Below are 23300 nucleotides of genomic sequence, written 5' to 3' on the forward strand. Positions count from 1 at the left end.
AGTCTAAACGTAGGAATGCGATTGTGGCCTGCGAGACCCGCAGGGAACGTTTCAATATGCAGAAGAAACTAAATTTCAATTAGCAGCATCCCATCTGGCCGAGACTATGACGGCTACCCCCACGCCCCGATGGAACAAATGCAGTACATCCAAAGAGGCTGCCCTCCTGCACCTCTCTGATGCACATATGGAAGCCTTACAGGCTCCAATTACAACCAACGAGGTTGACTTCGTAATCAAGTCATTAAAGGCTACGGCCCCTGGCCCAGATGGTTTCTCAACCAAATTCTTTAAACTCGTTCAAGCCCAACTTCTGTCCCCCCTCACGGCTCTCTTCAACTTGTTTTGGGAGACTGGCTGCATGACTCCTTCCATGCAGATCTCCTTGACAATCCAATTACTAAAGCCAGGGAAAGACCCTAGAGAATGTGCCTCTTATAGACTGATGTTGTTGCTTGATATAGACGCAAATATGTACTCTAAAGCGCTGACCACTCGCCTAGCTAAAGTCCTTTCCTCCATAGTTGATTCGGACCAGACAGGCTTCATACTGGGCAGAGCGACTGGGGACAACATCCGTTGCGCGCTAAACTTGGAGGCAGCAACGCTGGAGCACCAAAAACTGGTGCTACTGGCGCTGGATGCAACTAAAGCCTTCAACAAGGTGGACTGGGCCTTCATGCATTTCTCTCTCAAGGCATTTCAATTTGGGACGCCCTTTCGAAAGATGGTCTTGGCTAACTACAGATCACCAATGACCTCCCTACAGCAAACCTTGGGCGTACAACCCCGATACCACTCACATGCAGTACAAGACAAGGGCATGCTCTATCCCCCCCTATTGTTTGCCCTGATAATGGAACCCCTCACCTAACGATACGTAATAACTCTGCCATCGAGGGAGTCAAGATATGCTGCAAACAACACACGCTGTCTCTTTATGCGGACAATGTTCTGCTTACTTTAACAAATGCCCATACCTCCTTGTGACACTCCCTCTTAGAACTGAGCTCCTTTGGCCGGGTGGCAGGGTTTGAAATTAACTATTGGAAATCTGCACCTTTGGGAGTGGGAGTAACAGCGGAAGAGATTTGCTTCCTTCAGCCCTCCTGCCCAATCAAATGGATTTGGAAAGTTGTGGATTATTTGGTGGTCCCTATCCCGGCGCTCCCATGGGAATTGTATTAAACTAACTTCCCGCCCCTCTTTAAAGAACTTGAAGCGGATTTGGAGAGATGGTCAACCCAAGAGATCTCACTGATGGGCCCGATCACAGCCACCAAAATAAACCTGCTCCCTCGGTTCCTCTATGCCTGCTCGTCGCTCCCAGTGGAAGTTTCTCAGAAGCCCCTCCGGCTACAGCAAAAAATGCTTTGCTTCATTTGGCAGGGCAAGAAAGCAAGGATTCCTAAACAGGTGATGATGAGCAATGCTCACTATGGTGGGTTGGGGGGTTCTGCATCTGTGCAAATACTGCATGGTAGTGCAAATAACATGCGCCCTAGCTTGACTAACCCCGTCTGCCCCCCTGAAATGACCTTGAACAATACAAAATGGCGCTTCCCCTTTGTTCTCTACCATCTATCCCCTAATTGCATGAAACATTGGCCTGGAATGCTTTCCTCCACCAAGACAGCATTGAAAATATGGGACTGGGTGATGAAAACAAAAGGGCACAGGGCTTGGGTCCATACACTCCACTCTTCCATAATCCATCCTTTACCCTGGGTCTGCAACCCAACAACTTCAAGAATTGGCCACAGGGAGGGCTACAAACCCTATCGCAATTGTTTGAGAACGGTCAGCCTCAAGTTGCCTTACAGCCTGAGAGTTGTAAGGAGGTGTTTCGACTTTCTGAGACTGACAGATTCTCCTACACCCAACTCCGTCATTGGATCACACATCCACTGATTAGAAAAGGGGCCACATGTGAGCTGGATCCCGTTGAACTCGCCTTGCACAAGGGTCCAACGGGGAGTGGGTAACATTTCTAGAATATATAAGCTCTTACAGGATGATACGTTAGCTGTCAGACTGAACTATATGTCCCGCTGGGAGATGGACCTGTGCCGCCCGTTAGAGGACCAATCCTGGGTGTCCAGCTGGACAAGAAATCACACCGCTTCAAGATGTGTGACAAACAGGGAGTGTGCCCTCAAGTTGCTTTCTTGCTAGTTGTATCCCCCTCTACGGCTGCAACACTTCCAGAATTCACTGGACCCTAAATGCTGGCGATATTGTGGGTTGCAAGGGACTTAACTGCACATGTGGTGGGACTATCCCCATATTCACATATTTTGGGAAAAGGTACCTCAATTGAAGCCATCACCCATATTCAGTTGCCGATGTGTCCTTAGACGGCCTTAGAGGGCATCCCAGTCCGGGCGGTCTATCCGAGATCTGGGGTAGCGGCCAAACTGCTAGCCCAGCTCCTCTTAGCAGCCCCTGAGGCCCCATTGCTATCGCTATGGTGGATCAGAATGCGGGACATTCTGGTCACGGAAAGAGTCACTGCAGCCAAGGACAACAGGCTGCACCAACCAGTTCACAGACATTTAGGCCCCGGTCCTGGAGTTCAACCAAGATTTTCCAGCGCAAACACACAAGCCACGGCTCCCAAACGTATTCCTTAGGGCCTGCTAGGAGGAAGCAGTGGGAGGGAGGAGGGTTCTGGGAGCGGGGGGATGGGAATGCCCCTATCTGTATCTCGCTAGTCAATTAGTGCATATGTGAGTTTCACTGCTGTGTTGTCACTCCATGTTGCAACCACTTTAAATAAAGTTGGTTAAAAAAAAATACCAAAAGGATTCTTGCATCCATTTTATTCTTTGTCTGAATACAAATGATGAACAAAGCTTATTGGATTTTCATGGCGAATCAGCCTCCTATCCGGAACTGTTATTACAAGGAACCAACTTTTATGTTTATACCTGAATATTGATAAAGCAACGAAGCACATATTCACTGTTAACCACCCCCGATGGCAGGATGTCCGTGAAATAACTAAAATGATTTTGGGGTTACACTACTTTTTTTTAATAATGCAGGTGGAGATGCTCCACCCCCTTCCCTCTTCCTTAACGTTTATCCTTACCCCACCCCCACCTATTTTTTAAATATTAATTTACGAAAATCCCACAAAAATCCGACCGAAAAACGTGGTCATTTCTACTTTATTTTCTAATTCATTCGTTTCTATGGATACACTGATGGCGAAGTCTCAAAAGGTATTAAGAAATATGTTAAACACACTAAAATTAACAAATACGCGGCAAAGGAAACATAAAGGAACAGCAACACCTTACTTTTATTTCAAAAGGCACAAATCACCATCAGGTACACATACGACGTTTGAATCGCAAGTGTTCTGTAGATAATCCCTCCGGAATGTAATCATTTCATATGTCAGGACACACTCATATGATCACAATGATGCTGGATCACGGAAAATGGATAGAAGATAGAAAGATGGACAGTTGAAAGAGCATTAAATAGACTCTTGTCAATTAGGGAACTGAAATGTTCCTTGATGAATATCGTTATATACATACTGACGTTATTAACAATATTAACATACAATCTAGTTATCATATACCATGCTTTTAAGCTCTCTCCCTGAATTGATTATTGTTCTCTTCTGAATTATCTAAATCGTCTTATTATTTTGTATCTTCTAGCTTGAAAATCTTCGTTTTGTAATCAGGACAGTTTCCTCCTATCTTATGTGATTTGTCCGAGGTTCAAATTGAAAGCGGCTGCTTGCTCTTTCCTTGCCCCTCTTCTTTTGGTCCTATTCTTTGGGGCCCATTTTCCTCTGATTGCTCCCCATCTTCCGCTGGTATGTGAATGAGTGTGTTGTCCTCCACTAGAAGGTTTGAGGGAATTCAGACCGTCTTTGTCTGGTTCAGAGTTTTATGCTTCTCCTTCCATGCAGTCTCCTGTGCTGGCTGTATCTTATCCAGTGTCAGCTGCGTGCGCTGTAAATGTCTCTCTGCTTCTAGACTCATATGCCTAGAGGTGTTGTCTCCTCCAGTGCTGCTCCCTAGTGGGATGGATGCGGTGAACACCTCTGAACGTTTGTCTCAGACTCAAATGAAAGGAATGTTGCCATGAGCTTTGACTGTGGCTGGAAGACCTGCTGCTGCCAGCACTCACCCACCACACAGAGTTAGCCATGCCACAAGGAAATGAACGGTTGGTAATATTAATGCTATAGATGTTTCTGGATATCATCTCAATTTATCGGACTTGCCAGCTGCCTCTTAGAAAGCTGGTAAAAAAGGAGAGACTTTAGAGACGATATTTTGTATTAGGTTTTAGAAAAATCTTTTACAAACGTACCTCTCGTGGAGAAGGGGACGAGGTGGAGCCGAGAGCTGGGGGGTATTAGTGATTCTTTTGTCCCAGACCAGTGGTCTTCATATGAAAGAGGCTTCCTGCTCCCATTCTCATAGTTTAGAGCGAATCATAAAGAGAGGCAGGTGCGTGACACTTTATAGTTTCTGCATTTTAACTACCTAGCTAATATGGAGGTGTCATTTCATGAAGTTCCATTGCCAGGTAGGCCACTCCCGGTCTCACGGTGATCACCAAACATTCTCAGTCAGCCAATCCCAGAGCAAAATATAATTGCAAAGAATGAGATGGCTCAATAGCAAAGACCCTGAATCACATCAGAATTCAAAGTTGGTGATGAAAAAGAGAACATTGATCCAATCTCAAGCCAGGGAGAGATGGTTTGAGTATTGGGTGGGTCTCACTAGTCTACTAGGAGCTTTTGCGAAACCTGGTCAAATTTAAATACCCACATGTGGGTAAGAGTTTGGGGTTATCCATAATGCACATGAAAGTAGATATATCAGTTATTCTGGGCCCAATAAATCAGATATTACCAGTATCCACAATGCCCAGAATAAAGATTTAAATGGATTCCTCATTTCCAATGTAAGCGGATATTAACCATTTCTGTATTGCCCCCTATAAACTAAAGGAATGGAGAAGATGGCCCACGATACACAATAAAGTAGTTTTCACGTTGCCTGGCAAAGTGGAAATGACCGGTTTCCACAGTATAAAAAAGCAGATATTGTTAGTCCCTGCAAAGTCCCAGTAAGCAGCCATTCACAGTTTCCACATTGCATGGAAAAGCAAATAATTAGTTTCCACAATGCCTAACGGATATTGGCACATTCCGCATTGCCCAGTCAGCCCATATTGGCAGTTTCCTGGTTGCAATGTAGTGCACCATTTGTTAGTTTATGAATGGTCAATAAGCAGACATTCTACTAATGAAAAGTATGTCTGATTGTTTGTGAGCTGAGCTGAGTTGATCTATTGAAAGGAAAGGAAAGCAGGTTACAAGTCCACTTAGTGCAAACTATAATTAATATATTTGGTCATTCAAAAAAAAATTTAATCCTTTCACTGTGTGGACTTCCTAAGGAAATGAGGACATTTGTATTCTTCCGAAGGGGAAGGAAATAGGTAAAGGCCGGTTCGCATACATTGCAAGTGTGCCAGGCAATTTTGCCCCACTGGCTGGTAATTTAGCTCAGATACTGACATTATCAAACTGTGAAAATGTTGTTTGTGCACAAGGGACTAATATTCTAACCAGCTCTAGTGTCTAAACTCGTGCCCGTTTTGTGCTTGTTTTTCATTAAGTTCTGTTTCCGTTTTGAAGGACGTGGACTTTACTGATTCGAGGGAGGGAGACGCAGATAGAGTTGCTCGGTTTCACCTTTCACACTTAGTCACAGCACTATGAAACCGCAGTCCCTTTAATGTGACAATGAGATTCTATAGCATAATCCCATCTACAAACAATATGGCTTTAATTACTTGCAGGCCAAAACCCCCAAGACTGATTTACCACCATGTCGCAGTGCATTAGGGGAATGACTGTGGCTTCACAGAATGAAGAAGGGAAGAAGGCATTGCTTGGTCTTAGAAAGCCAGCAGCGGGACTTGAATATCTGACCCTACAACCATAAGGCCTGCGAGGAGACCTTGAAGCACCCTTTCAATACTCCATAACGTTACTCTGCTGCAGTACACATGGCTCTCCTTAAGCCAAAGGCTGTATCGTGTGCCAGCCTTTGGCTCTTACATGCATGCCCGCTCCTAAATGGATCACCATAATTAGAAGCTGGCATCCCCACATCTGTATTACCTGCATATTTCTGGTTAATGAACTTTTTGTGACAACTTTGGGTAATACTTTTGGTATGCGACTGACGTGCCCTAGATTCAGACAGACGAAGGGAAAAGAACGGCCATACCCTGTGCAGGCTGCTTTAGCATGGAACAAACTACCAACAAGTCTGCACCCTGCAGGAAACCCCGAATGCTTTAAAAAAAGCATTAAAGACAATATTATTCTAATAGGACGTTTTTTACCAGCCTGGACTGGTAGCCCTTTGTCACTTTCCTTGTCTCTTTATTAGTCTGCCTCCACCGAGCCCTGAGGCCTGCAGGCTATGGCGCATAATAAATAAATAAATAATTTCAGCATTTAGCCAACTCTCGGTTGGCTCTGACACCTGTGTCAGCTGGCTCAGTAGCACCAGGTCTCGCAAGGACTCCTCTTAAGGGACACAACACAAATATTTGGTCTCTAAGCCTCAACAACTTCCAGGCACTCTCAAGCACATCTCAAGGCCATCACACACCCATAATCCTACTTATAAGTAAACCTACAATACATTGCATAGCCGGTTAGAAAGCTCAGCGGGTTGATCGCTTGGGCTGCGATCTGTGTGTGAACTGCAAGTCGCAGGTTAAAATCCCTGCAAGGCCAACTCAGCCTTTCATCCTGAGGTCGATAAATGAGTTCCAACTTCGGTTGGGTCATATTGTATGTATATATATTTTAAGTAAAGCGCTTAGGCGTAAGCGCTATTTAAATAACACATCATTATGTCTCTCCGAACTGACAATATATTTAATTTGCCCATTATGGACAGCTCCTGATTTTCTTCATGGACGTTTTGGTTTCAACCTATACTACGGTACACACATCCCAGCCAATGCAACCACTCCTTCCCAATGTCATCTTCCCCTCTGCTTGTCACCTATGTCTTCTGTTCTCTCTCCCACTGTTCTCAATTCCTGCTCGCCTTTATCCTCATTTCCTTCTCACCTTACAAACTACGGTCTGCTTGGCACCCTGGGTGGGGGGGTCACAGTTCACCCACACGGACAAGGTTTCGGCGCTCTTAGACTGCTACGATGGTGAGGTGCGAAGTATAAAAGTTAACTAACATAACATAATTAACACTGTACCACATGTTTATTGAGGGCATCTTGATATTGCAAGGCAGCATATTCTAGGCCTTTTAAATGCAACACATCTGGGAAGGTGAACACTTCACCACTTATTATCGCCCCTTCTCTGTGAAATGTTAATACCTTTTTTCAGCCCCTTACGATTTTGTGCTTAGGTTCAAGTCCAGTCCTAGACAAAGCAACGCAGACGAGAATGGCGGTAGCCATGGTGCAATTAGCGCCATGGCTACCCCCATACCGCATAACGGGTCCAGGTTCCCTGAATGGGGAAATACCGGGCCATTCCAAACTTTGAGGACCCGGTATTTCCCCATTCGGGGAACCCATCCCCATTCCCATTCGAGCCCCCATAGGGCTCAATGGGAATGGGGAGGTAGCTAACAACGGGCCTGTTAATAACGGGCCCGTTGTTAGCTCCCTGGTCCTTTAGCGGCTCCCACTAAGGGCGCCTGGTAAAACCAGCTGCCCTTAGCGGGACCCGCTAAAGGACCTCGTAATGCGGCGGTAAGGGGATAACGGCACGGCACCCTTACCGGCGCTGTTAACCCCTTACTGCCAACCTCGGAATGAGGCCCCCAGTGTCTCAAAAAATCTGGCCCATTTCAAAGTAGTCCATTGCAGATGAGGGCAAAGCATCCAGGGTGGGGCAGTACGAGGGTGATGCAAAGGGGTATAAGACTGCAAGGAGGTCTTCCCTTTTCCCTCTGTCTAGTTGGGATGTTACTGTACCTAAGAGAAGCCAGCATTGCATACTCCTTAAATCAGTGTCCCTTCTGCTTCTTGCTTTCCTTTGGTCGTCCAATCCAAACTGCAAAACAGTATAATTGCCATCGATTTTAATTTTGCTGGTCATATGCCTTCGCAGGTTGTTTTGATGTTAATCATTTCTGGTAACTTTTTTGACTGATGTTTAGTATTTGTAGAGAGGACTGCTTTAAAAGCATTTCTAACTAAATCTAAATAGTAGTCGGATTAGCACATAGATTCAACTATAGACCTCCTCTCAGCCAATCGGAATGCTTAGAATACAGCCTATAACCTCTGGTATCAGTTGTCTCCAGCTGTGTAAAAGTAGAGTGCAACATCTGCAGTTCAATTCCCCAAACTAACAAACAACAATGAAGCACAACATGTGTAGTTTACTAGTTCCCTGTTCATTCAAGTTACCTGCGTGTATTTATTTATTTTCCCCCACTTAAAATACTTCCCTTTTTGGTTACACAGCTCTTTTCTAACAGCCTTATAGACCTCGAAAAGGGCCATTATCACTTGGGATCATTATCCTTCTCTAACTTATAGCTCCTTTCCTCACCTAGGACAATAACCATGGGGTGGGTAATTATCCAACGACAATGATCCCTCCTTCGGGGTATATAAGTCTTTATTATACAACTGATATACCCCACTAAGGAGGAGACACATCGACTAAAATGCCATTTCCATAAATCTTTTTGAACCCTTTAGGTCACCCTTTGAAAATACATAAACACCACCTCTTCTTTTTGAAGATTAGTTTGATAATAGTATCCTGAACTACATTTCTGTTACAGGAAGAAAAGAATGAACATTGCAGAAGGACCTCACCAGTGTCAGTAAGGAAAACAAGTTTTTCTCCTGCAAAACGTAGCAAAGCAAAAACGAGGGGTGACCATTTTGAGAAGACTTCAAAACCTTCTAGATCTCGGTCGCCATCGCCCTTCACCCGGAGAATCATGCACGAGCTGAACAAAAAAAGGCAGCAGCGATTGAATCACTCAAGTGAGGGAGCCTATGAGATGAATTCAGATAGAGATGCCAGACCTTCATTGGTAGTCAGTGATGTAAGTTTTACATTAGCATTTTTTATAAGTTACAGTAGTTCACCTGCACAAGTAAGTTAGACAGAAGGAAGCATGATATAAAACTGGTCTAGATATGTTGTATCTGGTTTAGCAACCTACTTTAAATAAGTGTTAAAGCCACGTCCTGTGGGCTGCACCGCCAGGTACCGACCCCGGTGCGAAGTTACTGGCCCGAGTGAAGCAAGAGCTGTAACACCAGGCCCTGGTGCCATTGCCGGAACGGTGTAACAGGCAGAATATGTCTTCAACACTATTAGCACCCTGAGGGAAGCACTCAAGGTGCTAATGGCAATAAAAAGAAAACCGTTCGCAGCAGCAGCTGGGGAGAGTCAGTCATGGTTGTCATGGTAATGGATGGTGGGGTTCTGTTGGGAGCCCCTCTTCCATTTCCATGGCTTAACATGAAGCCAAGCCGTTGGAGCAGGCGCGGCTTAAGGACCGTCCGGAAGAGCCAGTTTGAAGTAAGGAGAAGGACATGGGGGGTATTCAGGGGCTGGAGTTTGCGGGCTGGAGGCACGGAGGGGGGGACACAGCAGTGCTGGGAGGAGGGCAGGTGCGGAGAACACTCGAGTTGCTCCGAACCTAGGCTTGCATCAGCAGATACAGCCTGGTTTTGGAGCCAACTGGCAGCTAGGTTTTTAAGGGGTTTTCACATTCTTTTTCCCTGGGGAACTTTGGTAACATAGACAGACAATAGATGCTCTGCCACCCTAGCATTCTTTGCAACAGCTTCAGTAGTGGCCGATTGGAGAAAATATGCATACATACCAGGAGGCTCAAGCGACATCAGGCAAAGGTAGGAAGTTTAAGGGTTTCAGGCCGTGCCTTGGGTTAGATTGAAAATGGCCTATGATTTAATGTATCTGGAAAGAAGCGTATCCTAAAAATAAAAAAGCCCATCCAAGCATACACCGCATGGTCGCTGCTACTTCAATCCCTTCTAGGATGGACATGCTGTGGTGAGTTGGGAGGATTCTACATGCTTATATGTGATGGGGCAAGCCACAAGGGACTGGGCTGTTCTGGGCACTATCAGATGTGCCTCCCAGATGGTGAATTGAGTGGGATACCACAGGCTCACCAACCCCTACCAATGATAGGTATTACACTATCAGAGGTGTGTAAACCCCCATTATCAGGAAAATCCAAACACTCTTTCAGGGATGCCTAATATCCCAGCACAACGGGTAGAAAGAACCTACCCTCCAGGACCTTCAGACCCTTATCACCAGGGTTGTCTTGCATGAGAACTCCTAAATGGAGATATGTGGTACAGACCCAGCTCTGCGCTGCACCAGCAGTAGCGGTTGAGGAACCTGCTGTGTTCACCAATGCACACACAGAGTGGGAGGGATTGGGAGAGAAGAGTTGCTAAACTCACTTTTCCGAGCTAAGTGACTGCGACCGATGTGTTTGATGAAGATGCCATGGAAAGTAGAACCAGAGTGCTGCAGATAGGCTTACATTCGCTGGAGAGATTCCAAGATGGGGGTGACGTTGTGTACTCTGTGGACAGATGCACACAAACAGGTGAACACTACTCAAGTACTTAGTCAATCAGCAGAGGCTCATTTAGGTAGATTTACAAAGTTGAGAAAACCTAATTGAAAGAGCCAACCTGAAAGCCTGAGGCAATACCCCAGTGGACCCAATGAATGCTAGGGGCCCAATCAAGTACCTTAACCAGTAAGGGACTATACAGGATTCTGGGTGAGGATGCAGACTGGGAGCAAGAAGATGTGTTCTTGTCTACTTCCTGTTGGAGCGGGTAGAGTGCCACTTTGTACAAGGTGGCTGCTTTGCTGGAGGAATTGCTAGCTGACCGGACCCTGATACAAGGGTGTGAAGCATGCCAGATCTCCAGAGGAGACCTATCCAAGTGAATATTGAGAAACCAGGTCATGAACTCCCTGAGCGAATGCTGAGAAATCATTTTATGGTGAGCCTATCCAAGTGGATGGTAAGAAACCAAGTCACTTACTGAGTGAATGCTGAGAAATTAAGGTCGTGCAGAGACCTGAACCTGTGATTGCTGGAAACATGAGGTCTGGTGAACCTGTTATGATGATGAAGGTCTAGGAGACACCTATCTAAAGAGAGACACCAGAGGGTGGAGATTAATCCAACAGCACAGCGAGGAACACTGACAACAAGACCTGGGCAAGATCTGGAGAGGAAGATTGTAAGCAAGAAGACCAACAACAGGTCCAGACTGTGAGTAAACAATGGAAGAGCCTTCCCAGGATAAACCTTTTGCTTTTGTGTCTGAAATTAGGGCTGGATATTATTGAATAAGGTTTTGTTGACCAAAGCTTGGGTTGTAGCTCAGGGGATAGCCTGGAGTTATTAAACTTATTAAGTATAGGTTTGGAACTTTTTGGTAGCCATATTGTTGAACATTGCTTTGTAAATCAGTGTGTCCCCGGAGGGGCAAGTAGATTAAAAACTAGGTCTACACGTAATGTTGTGGAAGAATAGAGCCGAAGGTGTTGGATACCGGAGACATCACCCACTTTGTGATAAACGGTCCCTGTCACTGTTATCATTAGAAACAGCTTTATCATTTCTAGAGCTTTCCATAGTGTCTATAGGTGTTTGACCCAACCCCTTCCTTGACTTGAAAGGGAATACAACCACTTGTTAACTCCCAATACTTTGCACCATGTGTGTCATTGCTCGACCTCCCTGCAGTGCCCCTTACATAATGGTATATTAATAGGCGGGATATTAGGATCTAGACTACACTGCAGAGAAATCATCCACTAAGGAATGTGTGGGGTCCTCAGAATTGGATCAATATCTTTGCGATTAATCTTGCAGAGTGGAGTAGGTTCACACATACTTTCTGAGCCATTAACATTACTTTAATGTGAGAGTAAACACTGTTTTGCACGTAATGGTTACTGCCATTGGCACACCCTGAGGCAGACCACTTTACCTGTATGGAAGCAGTCCATGTTCCTTGCATTTGTCATGGATGGGGAAAGTTGGATTTTTTGGGGGGATGACCTCTTAAACTGCAAGACAAGCATTCTCCGATTTGCCTTACAGAATGTTAAAGAAGACCAATTATGCCACTAATCATAACCATTCATGCCTGTGCTTGATTCATTTGATTTTCAGCACTCTGGAAAATATCTTTCTCTACTGGAATAAAGATTTCAGACTCAAAATCGCCTGCAGCCCTAACCAAAATTGTGTTAATGTTAGGGTGTGGTCTCTGAAATACTAGTTTTGGAATTCAGATAGTGACCTCTGTGAATATTGCCTGAAAGTCATTTATGAAGCCTGAAAGTCTCCTATTGCAGATATTATTTTAAAAGGAATGGATTTGTATGAGGTGGCAAAACGCATCTCAGACTCCCATGTCATATAGAATTGGGTTTATTGTAAAGCACATTTTTTTCTGGACATCTAACTCGTACAGCCTAACACATTTCAGGCGATTTCAAGTCCACGTATGTGCAATGTGTGGTAAGTGAAACACGCATAGAGAGGCACCAAGGTATTATTTATCAGTCAAACCTTATCACACTAGTCTTTCTTTCCTCTCCCTTTTGTTTCAACTGCTGCGAGAATCAAAATTCCTGTCAGTGGTTCCTTCGAAGCCAACTGTTGACATATGCCATTTTCTTCTACTGGAAGATAAAGTGAAGTTCACTTCTTTTTTCAATTCCTCGTTAGATGATATTTCATGCTAATTTTAGAGACCGAAGCAAACTTTATTTGAAAAGAGATTTATTTTATTTAAATGAATATTTACAGCTGATGGTTCAGATTCCTAGGCTTTATTCCTCTCTTGTTGAGAGAATGTTGCAGAGACAGATTTCGTAAGAACTTTACACTACCTCTGGTACCTCTGGTACCTCTGGTAAGTAATGAAACTCTAAGCAAATGGTTTCTGGTGATTGGCCAAAGCTGCACTGTTTAGGGTGCGACTAGGGGCATTTCTGGGTGCATTTAATGTTGTATTAAGTTGTTGATGATCAAGGTGGACAACATGTACTTCTGGGTATTTGGGAAACTTTAACCAGGCTGAGGGAAGCCACCACTGCCTATATCAGAAAACATCCTATGTTTGAAATATGCAAGGTTGCTACCTGGAAATATGTGCACATGTTCACAAACCTATGCAAGTCCTTTGTACAGGACTGATGCGCTCATTTGGCACAACAGCCTTATAAAACCTGTCCTCCTAAATTATCACAGCTCTCCTCTCTGTGGGCCATGTAATGTTAATTGGTGAATTCAATTATTTGAAATATCCTTATACCACATGATGAATATGATTATTTGTAGAGAGAGAGAGAGAGAATATATATATATATAGAGAGAGAGAGATTTCAGTTTGCCATACCAATTACATTTTTTTTAATATAAAGGACAGGAGTTGATGCTTCTTGACAGTTCTGGTCTGCACAGCTAAAATATAAGTGACCAGAAATGACCTGCTGTTCAGTTTTGGGGACTGTGACAAAGTGCCAAGTCTGAGGCAAGATGAAGGGATCAGTGGACCTTGGTGGCTGGGGACCATCACCCTTTCTGCAATCTAGGCCATGGAGGAGGTATATGGGTGCACCCTAGGCCCCCAAGCACATCCCTAGCCTTGTCTGTATTCCCCACCATACTGTCCACAACCCTATTGGGCAGCAAAAAGATGGGTCATAATTCGGGCAACACAGCTGAAAGACCAGCAAAGACCATGTAGTTATCTTAGACAACCGCTTAAGAGCGTGTCTCACCCAGTGTCCGGGGACCATGTTCGCGCCACCTCAACCGGTGAGCTGTCATTAATGAAAGCGAGAAACCATGGATCCAGATATAGTGGCCACATCCTTTGCATAAGAGGTGAATCAAAGATGGTGACTAAGCGTTTTAATACACCGACTTGCTGAGCCACAGCCTTGTCCACTAACTGAGCACTTATACCTGTAGTTTCTGTATTCCACACAAGTAATAGCCAAACACACACCATGCGAACTCTGCAAACACACCTGAAGACTTGTACACTTAAGGACCCCAAGTACAACTCCATGCAGGGATGTAAGGGAAGCAAGGATAATAAGTACTGTGGAAGTCAGGAGTACATGAATTCAGGATACGTTTTGAGAGGTGAGGAGGGAGGGTAGCAAGAGAGCAGGGTGAGGGCAGAGGAGGAAAAAAGGAGGGCAGAGACATGAGACAGAAGAATGTAGATGGTAGAGAGAAGAATAGAGTTGGGGCAGGGAAGAGTGGAGGTGAAGAGAAGAGCAAGGGTGGGCGAAAAACAAGCATAGGTTGGGTGACCAGGATCACAAGAGAGCGGAGAAGAGGCAGAAGAACGAGTAAAGGAGATTCTCATATTGGACTATAAACTCTTGCTTTTTGGACATCCTGACTGTGACATTAGTCATTTTGTTTGAGGCAGGGAAACCCCTCTTAGAGCTAGGGCAAGACAGGGCTTTGTTTTCATTTTCTCACTTGAATAAAAATGTATACCAACCACAATGACCACTTTTCTACGATTGATTATGCTTATTGTGCAATTTCAATTTCCTTGTTTCCATATTTGGTATCGATAAGAGCTGAGCAGTCTGTTAAGTGATCATGTCTGCTTATCCATAAATTGTGCTCTGCCATGGGATTGTCGTTGAAGAAAAAGTGGAGCTATATTCATGGAGCCCAATATTGGTGGCACTCGAGTAGAATGGTCACTGAAGAGCATACATAATTCGATTCATATTCTACTATACAAAATGAAACAACTCCAAAATTGGTACAACGTCATTTCATCGCTTGCATTTCCACCCCTTGGCATTTTAACGTGCATATTACAACGAATATGCACATCGCCTTTTTTAAGGGGGGGGGTAGGAAAGGGCAGATAAGGGTTTGGCCGGGTAGGCAATAGCCAAAATTAAGTGTGGGAGGGAGGATTGGGGGGGGGGAGGGAACCCCGCCACCAAAAAAAACCAAAAAAACGATGAGCATTTTCGTTGGAATGTATGCGTTAAAATGACAGGGGATGAAATGGCAGGCAATGCAATGACATGGAACCCCAAAATTATAATTCCATTTCTGTTGACTATTATCTACAGCTGGATAAGCAGGCTTATGATCACTTGATTAGTTACTGTATGGCTCCTATAGTCAAGCATTTTGTAAATGGTCATACTTAGGATTCTGAACATGCCACTAGGGTAAAGGACCATAACCAGTTGATTAGAATGATTTGTATGGAATGCTGATGTAATCATCTGCACAATTAGGAAAATTCTATAATACCATATTAGGTAAGGATGTACTGACAAATGCTATATATAAAGGATAATGAAAAGCTATTAAAATTGTATAAAAAATCTACATATTTATTTTGGAAAAATATCACTGGCCTATTTACTTGTCCTAACATTTGATATCCAATAGTATTCAAGAATCGTGCTGCGTGGAGCATTATACCTAAAAATGTGTACATCCATCGTTGATGGAATTATCTTTTAACTATGATACCCTCCTTGTGGTGCGGTAAATTCTCATTGGATGACATAGAAATTAAAATCAATAGGTGTAAAAGTTCAAGATCCTTGTGCCCTCACGGTCTTCCCAATATGGTCCTGAAAGCCAATCCGGCCATGTGGTCAGGATTACTGAAGATGTCGTTTGGTAATATTTCTAGGGATTACTGTATGTCTAGCACATGGAAGAAAAGCCATATTGTACCAATCTTCAAAAAAGGCGATAAGGCTAGTCCAGGCAATTATCGTCCTATTTCCCTGCAAGACTCTGCAGCCATAATCTTTGCAGTCATGCTACTGGACAAATTAAATAGATGGGACAATAAAATTGGCAAACCCACTAAATTCCAAACCAGTTTCAGAACTCAAATTGGAACATCATTTTATGGCTTTATTGTCCGGCTTCTACAGAAGCGGGCTTTAACGATGAAGACTCACTATTCAGTGCGTGTGCTGATTTGTCTCTTGTCTTTGACCATGTTGATCGTAACCGTTTATGGAACAAACTTTGGTCTTGGGGCAAACAAGAAGGCATTTTGAAAGTAATACTGAGTCGGTATGGTATCCAGTGATAATATTTCAGGAAATAATAAAGAATTAATTCACAAAGATGACATAGTATTTCAAGAAATAACAGAGTGGGTAACAAATACCTAAAAGCAGAAAAAATATCAAAATAAAGAAAAGAAAATGTAATGATAGAGGTGGATTTTAGGTGTAAAAAAAGATTTAGTTAAAATTGGGATAAAGAGGAGGGAGACCAGCAGAGTTTACGAATAGGAGAGGTAAGTGGAGCTTGGCAGGTCTCACCCAACCCCCCAAAAATAGGTCTTTTTACAATGTGCACTGTAAAAGGCATTTCAATATTTTTTCATGCAATATTTATTACACTTTTGTAATTGCACGTTACTGTTATTCCTGCAATAAAATAACAGTGAACCAGTCTGTATCTGGATATGTCTGTGTATATTAGACTGGACATGGGCGGATCCCTAAGTAAATAAATGCCAACATTTAAAGGTCTTCGCCAAGGCTGTGTGCTCACACCAACTCTATTTAACGTACATGTTTCAGATCTGAATGAATGTCTTGAGAACATTAACCTACATCCTTCAAAACTCGCCATTTGAAAATAAACATGCTGTTATTTTTCAGAAAATATCATGCTGTTTGACCTCTCTGCTTTGGAAGCTTATATGTTTTTAAATGATTTTAAAATATTTTTAAATGATTCAAAAATAAACCCTACACAATCAAGTGTCTCAATAACAAAAATGGGCCAAACCAAAAAAGAACCCTTTAACTGCTATATGGTAGGGGAAATAATTTTACAGGTACCCAACATTAACTTCTTGGGAAACAATATTCAGGCTAAACATAGCAGTAAAATGACCATTGTAAACTTAAAAAAAGGAAATTGGTTCAGTTTCTGGCACAAATGCGCAAGATTAAATCAGAGTTCTGCATGTTTACGCTACCCCCGCTAAGAAAATACTATTGTGGGAAAGTGATTCCTTCCCTAATTTAGTGGCTTGAGTTATCCTCCTTCCACCATTAATTAATTTAGACCGCATGGACGGAGTCTTTTGAAAAAAGATCTTGGGCTTCCCTAAATATATATCTCAAGTGTTAATCCGCTACGAGTGGGTGCTTCAATCTTGGGGTTCCTTAATAAATCAGAAATAACTTGAATGTATTTTATAAAATATTAAGTCCTACTAGCAACTTCTTGTACATTTAACTTGAACAAAATGTATAAGGAAAAATCATTTATAGCCTTAAAAAAGTATATACAGGAATATGAGACCGTTTTGACTGATTTAGGTACTAATCACTCAGTCAGCATTGCTGGAAAATCCAACAAACATCTTGAGGACGCTAAAAGCATATGACTGGTGCCTACAACTGCAAAAGTTAAATAGATATAAACTTTTTAAAGAATATGTTAAGCCCACTAGATCAGTGTACCAGCTACCAAAATACCTCCTTTGTTTTCCCAATAAGCACTTTTGTTATGTATTTGTGAGATTTTGTTTTAACTTACTTGCCCTGGAGAGATGGGATCCTATTTGCGGTATAAATAATGAAATTCATACATTTAGGCTTTGTAAAAATCCACGCTTATCAGGAATCATTGAAACACTAAATCCTATGTTGTGCGGGTATGCACGATTAGAGAAGACTATTTTTAGAACAATGTGTGCATAACCCTAGTATGGTTTTTAGTGAGGATCTCTGGGTGCATGGTGGGGAAGAACACATCATCAGGGCTCGAAATTAAGATTGGATAAGCAGTAGCTAAAAGCAGCTCCTCTGTCTTAAGCATTAAGCAGTGACAAGCCGCTACTACTGGTGAACAAGTAGCTAGTGCATAGCATTCCATAAATCGAACTTCCACATAAGATGGAAACATATAATTGTGTCCATTATTTGACACCTTATGCTTTGAATGTCATATAGATATGCCCTAATGTGTATTTACAGATTGCCCAAACGCACAGAGCTTAATTCACATAGTTGTGTTTATTTGGCATCACTTGGCCTGGGAAGCCAAAAGTAGCTCCTGGTAGCTGATGGTGTCAAGTTAACCAGGCTCTTCTAAACTATAAGCAGGAGCTAAATCGCTCCCAGCTCCCCTCAATTTCGAACCCTGCATCATTGATCAGATTTCTTAAGAATATCCATGACATTTTAGAAGAGGAATTTTATTATAAAATGTAATGTATTGTGTGATAAATGTCTGGGATGAAATATTGATCATTTTCTATGGACCTAAATCATCTTGTAATAACACCTGGTTATATGTTTTCATCCTGATGGGTTAAACCTCAAGATCTATGAGATGACTGCTCGGAAACATTGGGAAAGCCGCCAGTCTCTACGGGGCATGGGGAATGTGATAGCGCTACGGATGAAGTAGGCTGTGCAATGGTCTCATCCTAGGCTAATGTGGTAGGGGTAGGGATTGTGGTCAGAAAGCAGCCTTGTGTGTGTAGGTAGTGCAAGGGTGATAGTTGATTGTGAAGTGATTTAGTTAGTTGTAGAAGGTAGAGGTGGCTTAATATTCTCAAACACTGGCAAAATACTCTCACCATATGTCTGAAATAGCATCCTATGCTTAGGTTCAATACCCATTTGCCAGATTATGTAATAGTTTAGCGGGTATCCCCATCTTTTGGGTCTTAGCAGATTATTGTTCTCACATACTCCCACCATATTCCTGGTAATACCATCATATAACAAGGAACTCCTAACTCCTGCACCACTCATCCTTGCTCTATCCATGCCCATGAGGCAGAATTATTATTATTTTTTAAACAATTTTTATTGGTTTTCTTTAAGCAAACATACAATCAACTTGCAATACATGTCACAATACTCCGAGTTTCAAATGGGTTAGTAAGTGTCTGTCAATTGCATCCCCTTTCCTTCCCCCCTTACGAGCTTACTCTACCTTGCGCTCTGCAACTGCTTCATGCGAAGGGGATTCCCTATATATGTTTCCATCTGAGTCCTGGTCACTTGACCAGTCGTGGGTGGCCCATACAGTGTAGCTACTAACTGTTTCCAGGCCGACAGGGTTCCTGCTTCCTCCTCCCCTCCAGTGTTACCAGCATCTTGCCTCACCGCTGTTTCAGCTTCTGTCCATTTCTGGAGGTCTTTCCACCAGACCTCTATCCTTGCCTTCCACCTCCAAGGCAATTCTGTGCTTTGCAAGTATACATGCCAGATCCTTTAATTTGCTTACATGTTTCAGTTTTCGTGGTCTGGAGAACCCCCCATCATGCATGCCCATGCTGTCTCGATATTTATCTTAACCCCTTTCTCGTCTAGTATATGGGCTACTTCTTCCCAGAATTTACCAATCTCTGGGCAGGCCCAGAACATGTGTGGCATCACAGCATTATTTTCTCCACATTTAGGACACGTCTGCCTTTCCACATTCTTAAATTTAGCTATCCTTTGGGGAGTCATATATGCCCTATGAGTTATATATAACTGTATTTGCTGTAACCTAGCATTCCACGACACCTTCTTGTGATATTCTTGGGCCCGTTCCCACATCCCATCCCTCATGGTGGCACCCACGTCTTCTTCCCAGTCCTGTCTTAGTTGTATCACTTCCTTCCCCACTTTGGACATCAATAGCTCATATATTCTAGATATCTCGTGCCCTCCTTCTGCTATCTCATATATTGTTTCTATGGCGGCGTCTGGTAGCTCCTGAAGGCAAGCGTCCCCAACCAGCACGATCGTCCCCGCAATGAGAGACAATGATGGACTCTCCCAGAATGGGAATAAGGCCAAGACAAGTGCGGGTGAGCGTAAATGGGAGTTTATCAATCAGAATAGGGCATGCAAAGAACTCTGCAAACTCCGAGAGCACTCTTTCTGACAATAGCAAAGACAGGCGTATATATTTACAAAAAACATCATAAAAACCTACACACTATAGGGGGCACAAATTCAATGGGATTGGGTGGCGACGACTAGCTATAGGTGCTGCTGCGATGTGGTTGGCCTTGGCTGGAGGACGTCACTGGTCAGCCTCGTGGGTTGGGCTGGGCCTGGCAGGTCTGCTGGGTTAATCCGGACGGTGTTGTTGTGCCATTGTGGCCAGTGTCAGAGATGAATGTCTTTTCCTGACTTATTTGCCCTAGGCCATGCACACCGCAGTCATTCAGTTATTGCAATATTATCTTCTTTAGTAAATCTTTCAATAGGTTATTCTACAGGTTAATGCAACACAGGAGGAATGCACCTTGAGAGGGGTTTGACGGCGATTCGTCAGTACATGGTTACCAGTGTCCTGTTGACCGGGTACCATAGGTCGTGGGGCTAGGTCTCAGGGCATGGGACGGGCGGTACATGTCTTTTTGTCTTGTTAGACGTCGTTATGAATGTGCTGCTGGATGTTGCCATAGTATTGGGTGTCCTAATGTTACAGGGGCCATAAACCTAAGGTTATCCGGTGGGTTGTGGGGTTTAAGAGAGGGCGCCTTTGGATTTGTGTATTCAGGCGGAGGTTTACTACTGGGCTGTAAATAATGCAGGTGGCGGGCCGTGGCCTTGGGTGCTGCAGAGGGGATTACAAATCTTTGAAGCGGCTCCAGCCTAGTTGGGGGAGGTGGAGCAGCGCGGCGCGGGCCTCTGCTCTTTCGTCTGGCAGGCCCCACTGGGAGGGAGGGGGAATGGCCTTGCATATACTCACAAAGGCATCTTCCTCATGTGCTGCCAATTCGAGGTGAAAGCATCATAAACATTCAAATAACACACAATACTAATTGAGTCATTTCAAAGCTCACTTCTTAACATTGCTAATTCCTCTTGAATATAGCCAGTTGAGCACATTACTTGTACACTATGTTTTAACAACTACAACATTGTGTTATATGCATATACATTTGCAGTCAGTGAAGTAGTAGTGAGGTTGTTGGAGAACATGGGAAATGACTTGCCACCGTACATGACAGTAGTGGCACATAAGGGGCTTGGACTTGTACACATGGAGGGTGCATTCTCGCGTGTCCTTATCATGAGCCCTCAGTATGGTTGCATTTGTCTTTCCTTGCACTCTAGCAGCATTAGTTCGGTTATGGCGTGGGACCGTGGGGTGTAAGCTTTTCAATGATGCCCATAACAAATAACCCCCCGGGATGCTTTTATTATTTACAAGCAACTGCAGTGGTGGGGGGTGCTTCACTGTTTATGCCATGTGAACATGTATTCTACCATATCTGTACGTTTTACAAATTTCCTAATCAAAAAGGGGTCTGTGGAGAAAATGCGCGTATTGCAAGTAGTTTTGGCATTAGTATTTGCTTCTGTCTGAGGGCCATTTTACAGGTCTCTTTTTCACCCAGGCTTCGCTGGCCTGGTCATGCTGGGAGCAGTGATACACTGCGGAAGGTGAAATCTTACAGTGTTGGTATCTTACACTAGCACATGTCCGTCTTGTTTGTGGGAACGGGCTCACAGCGGATCTGCCAGGGAGCTGCGGCCACAGGGATAATTGAAACTCTCCAAAGGTGGGGGCCGTGCTACAGTGCGCAGAGCTCACACCATCTTTATTAGACAAAATGGTTTCTGAGGCCTAGCTAAATTTATTACGTTTGGGCAATGTCTTCAGCAGGCGAGCCATCCACCACCCGGGCCCTGGTGGTAAGGAGGGGACGCCCGATGAGTCATGGCCCTCACCTGGGGAGGGGATGTAGGCAAGGGGGGTCTTTTGGACCAATCCTCCCCTACATTTCCCCCCTTTCGTTACTTAAGTAACGAATTCTTTAAATCTTCCAATCTCCTGCACTCCTCTTGGTCAATTATTGCGTCATCCCATGCAGGTGTGCCTTTTATGGGCATTCACGCTCTACACACCCCCCTTAAGCTCTCACCTCTCCTAGCATACTCATCTGGGGTACAGGTCAGGTATATACATCCGCTCTCTCCTTCCAAATCTACCCATACCTCCTCGTACCATTCTAGTATACGAGGCTCTCTAATGGTAGTATGCCACAAGTTGTCCACTATATCCTTGTCGTGATACCTAGGTACTAGCTGATAACTTGGTGTGTCATCTGTTCCTGTTTGTACCTGCACTTCCTGCATAGTTTGTATTGTACTACGGGTGTTGCCCATTGTCACCATCATCATTGCACCATTCGGTACGGCGTTAGCACAACATCGAAGACCCACCTGGCACAGGCAAAAAATAAAGAGGAGGAACACCACAGCCGGCATCAAAAATTTCAGTCATTCCCAGCCATGAGGGAACCCAGGAGAAGATATTGTTGAACCACGTGCTTTCTTCTGCTCCACCTTCCATTTTCATTCTTTCTCCTAGGTTGTGTACTGCTTCGATCACATGGGACAGGGAGCCGTTGTCTGCGTCTTCAGAAGGTACGAAAGTGCAGCAGGCACTTCCGATTTTTCGGCAAACACCTCCATCCATCGCTGTCAACAGGACCAAGACATACCTGTTTTGCAAGGTCATCAGCCGTAATGCTCTTAGTTCCACTTTTATTACGTTGAACCCTTCTTCAGTGTCATTTTCCAGTTGGATCAGCTCCCAACGTGTTATCTGGAGCCATTTTGCGTTTGCTCTTGCCTGGATACTTGGGATCAGTGAGGCAAAGAATGTTTCTGCTGAGCTGAATAATCTGTATCTGTCTGGGATCTGTGCCAGCAACTCTGATGATGCTTTTGATATGTAGTTTGATGCTCGTCTGTTTCGGGACAGCACCTCTTCCTTGTTCCCAGAAGATAGGACATAGATTTGTGACTCTGCAGTGGGCTGGGCCGCACTCTGTTGGGTGTCTTCTCGCGTCCTCTTACTCCCATCAATGTGGCTTTCTGGGATTACCATTAGTGCTGAGTGCAGGGTGGCCATTGAGCAGCCGCCACTCCATGATTGTGGGAGGTGCAGGTATGCCTGGTTGCCACATACCCAATACGTCCCTTTTCTTAGATCTGGGATGGTATGGGTCTTGTTACAGTTCTTGTTTGTCCCCATGGAGGTTTTCCCCTCTCCTTGAAAACACAGTTCATAGTCTATTTCGTTCTGCAGCTTGAAGGGTTTTTCAATGGCTGTTACCCAAGTTAGTTTTGAAATGTGATCCTTCCATATTGGTGTGCACATTTCTTCTATCCACTGCAATTTCTCTGGTGCCACACCCCTCAG

At 43.9% G+C, this 23300-nt stretch overlaps 1 protein-coding gene across 2 annotated transcripts in view; it reads left to right on the forward strand.

The window, feature by feature from the left end:
- Positions 1 to 23300, forward strand: part of SPATA6L (spermatogenesis associated 6 like) — a 721724-nt gene that overhangs the window by 417545 nt on the left and 280879 nt on the right. The window contains exon 8 of one of the 2 annotated variants that reach the window (XM_069625723.1): positions 8838 to 9107. The exons of the other annotated variant lie outside the window; for it this stretch is intronic. Coding sequence (XP_069481824.1) covers positions 8838 to 9107 — 270 coding nt within the window. The remainder of the gene's footprint in view (positions 1 to 8837; positions 9108 to 23300) is intronic. 2 annotated transcript variants of the gene reach the window in all.

The sequence above is a fragment of the Ambystoma mexicanum genome, chromosome 6p (assembly GCF_040938575.1).
Source record: "Ambystoma mexicanum isolate Mex_15411 chromosome 6p, UKY_AmexF1_1, whole genome shotgun sequence".
NCBI lineage: Eukaryota > Metazoa > Chordata > Amphibia > Caudata > Ambystomatidae > Ambystoma > Ambystoma mexicanum.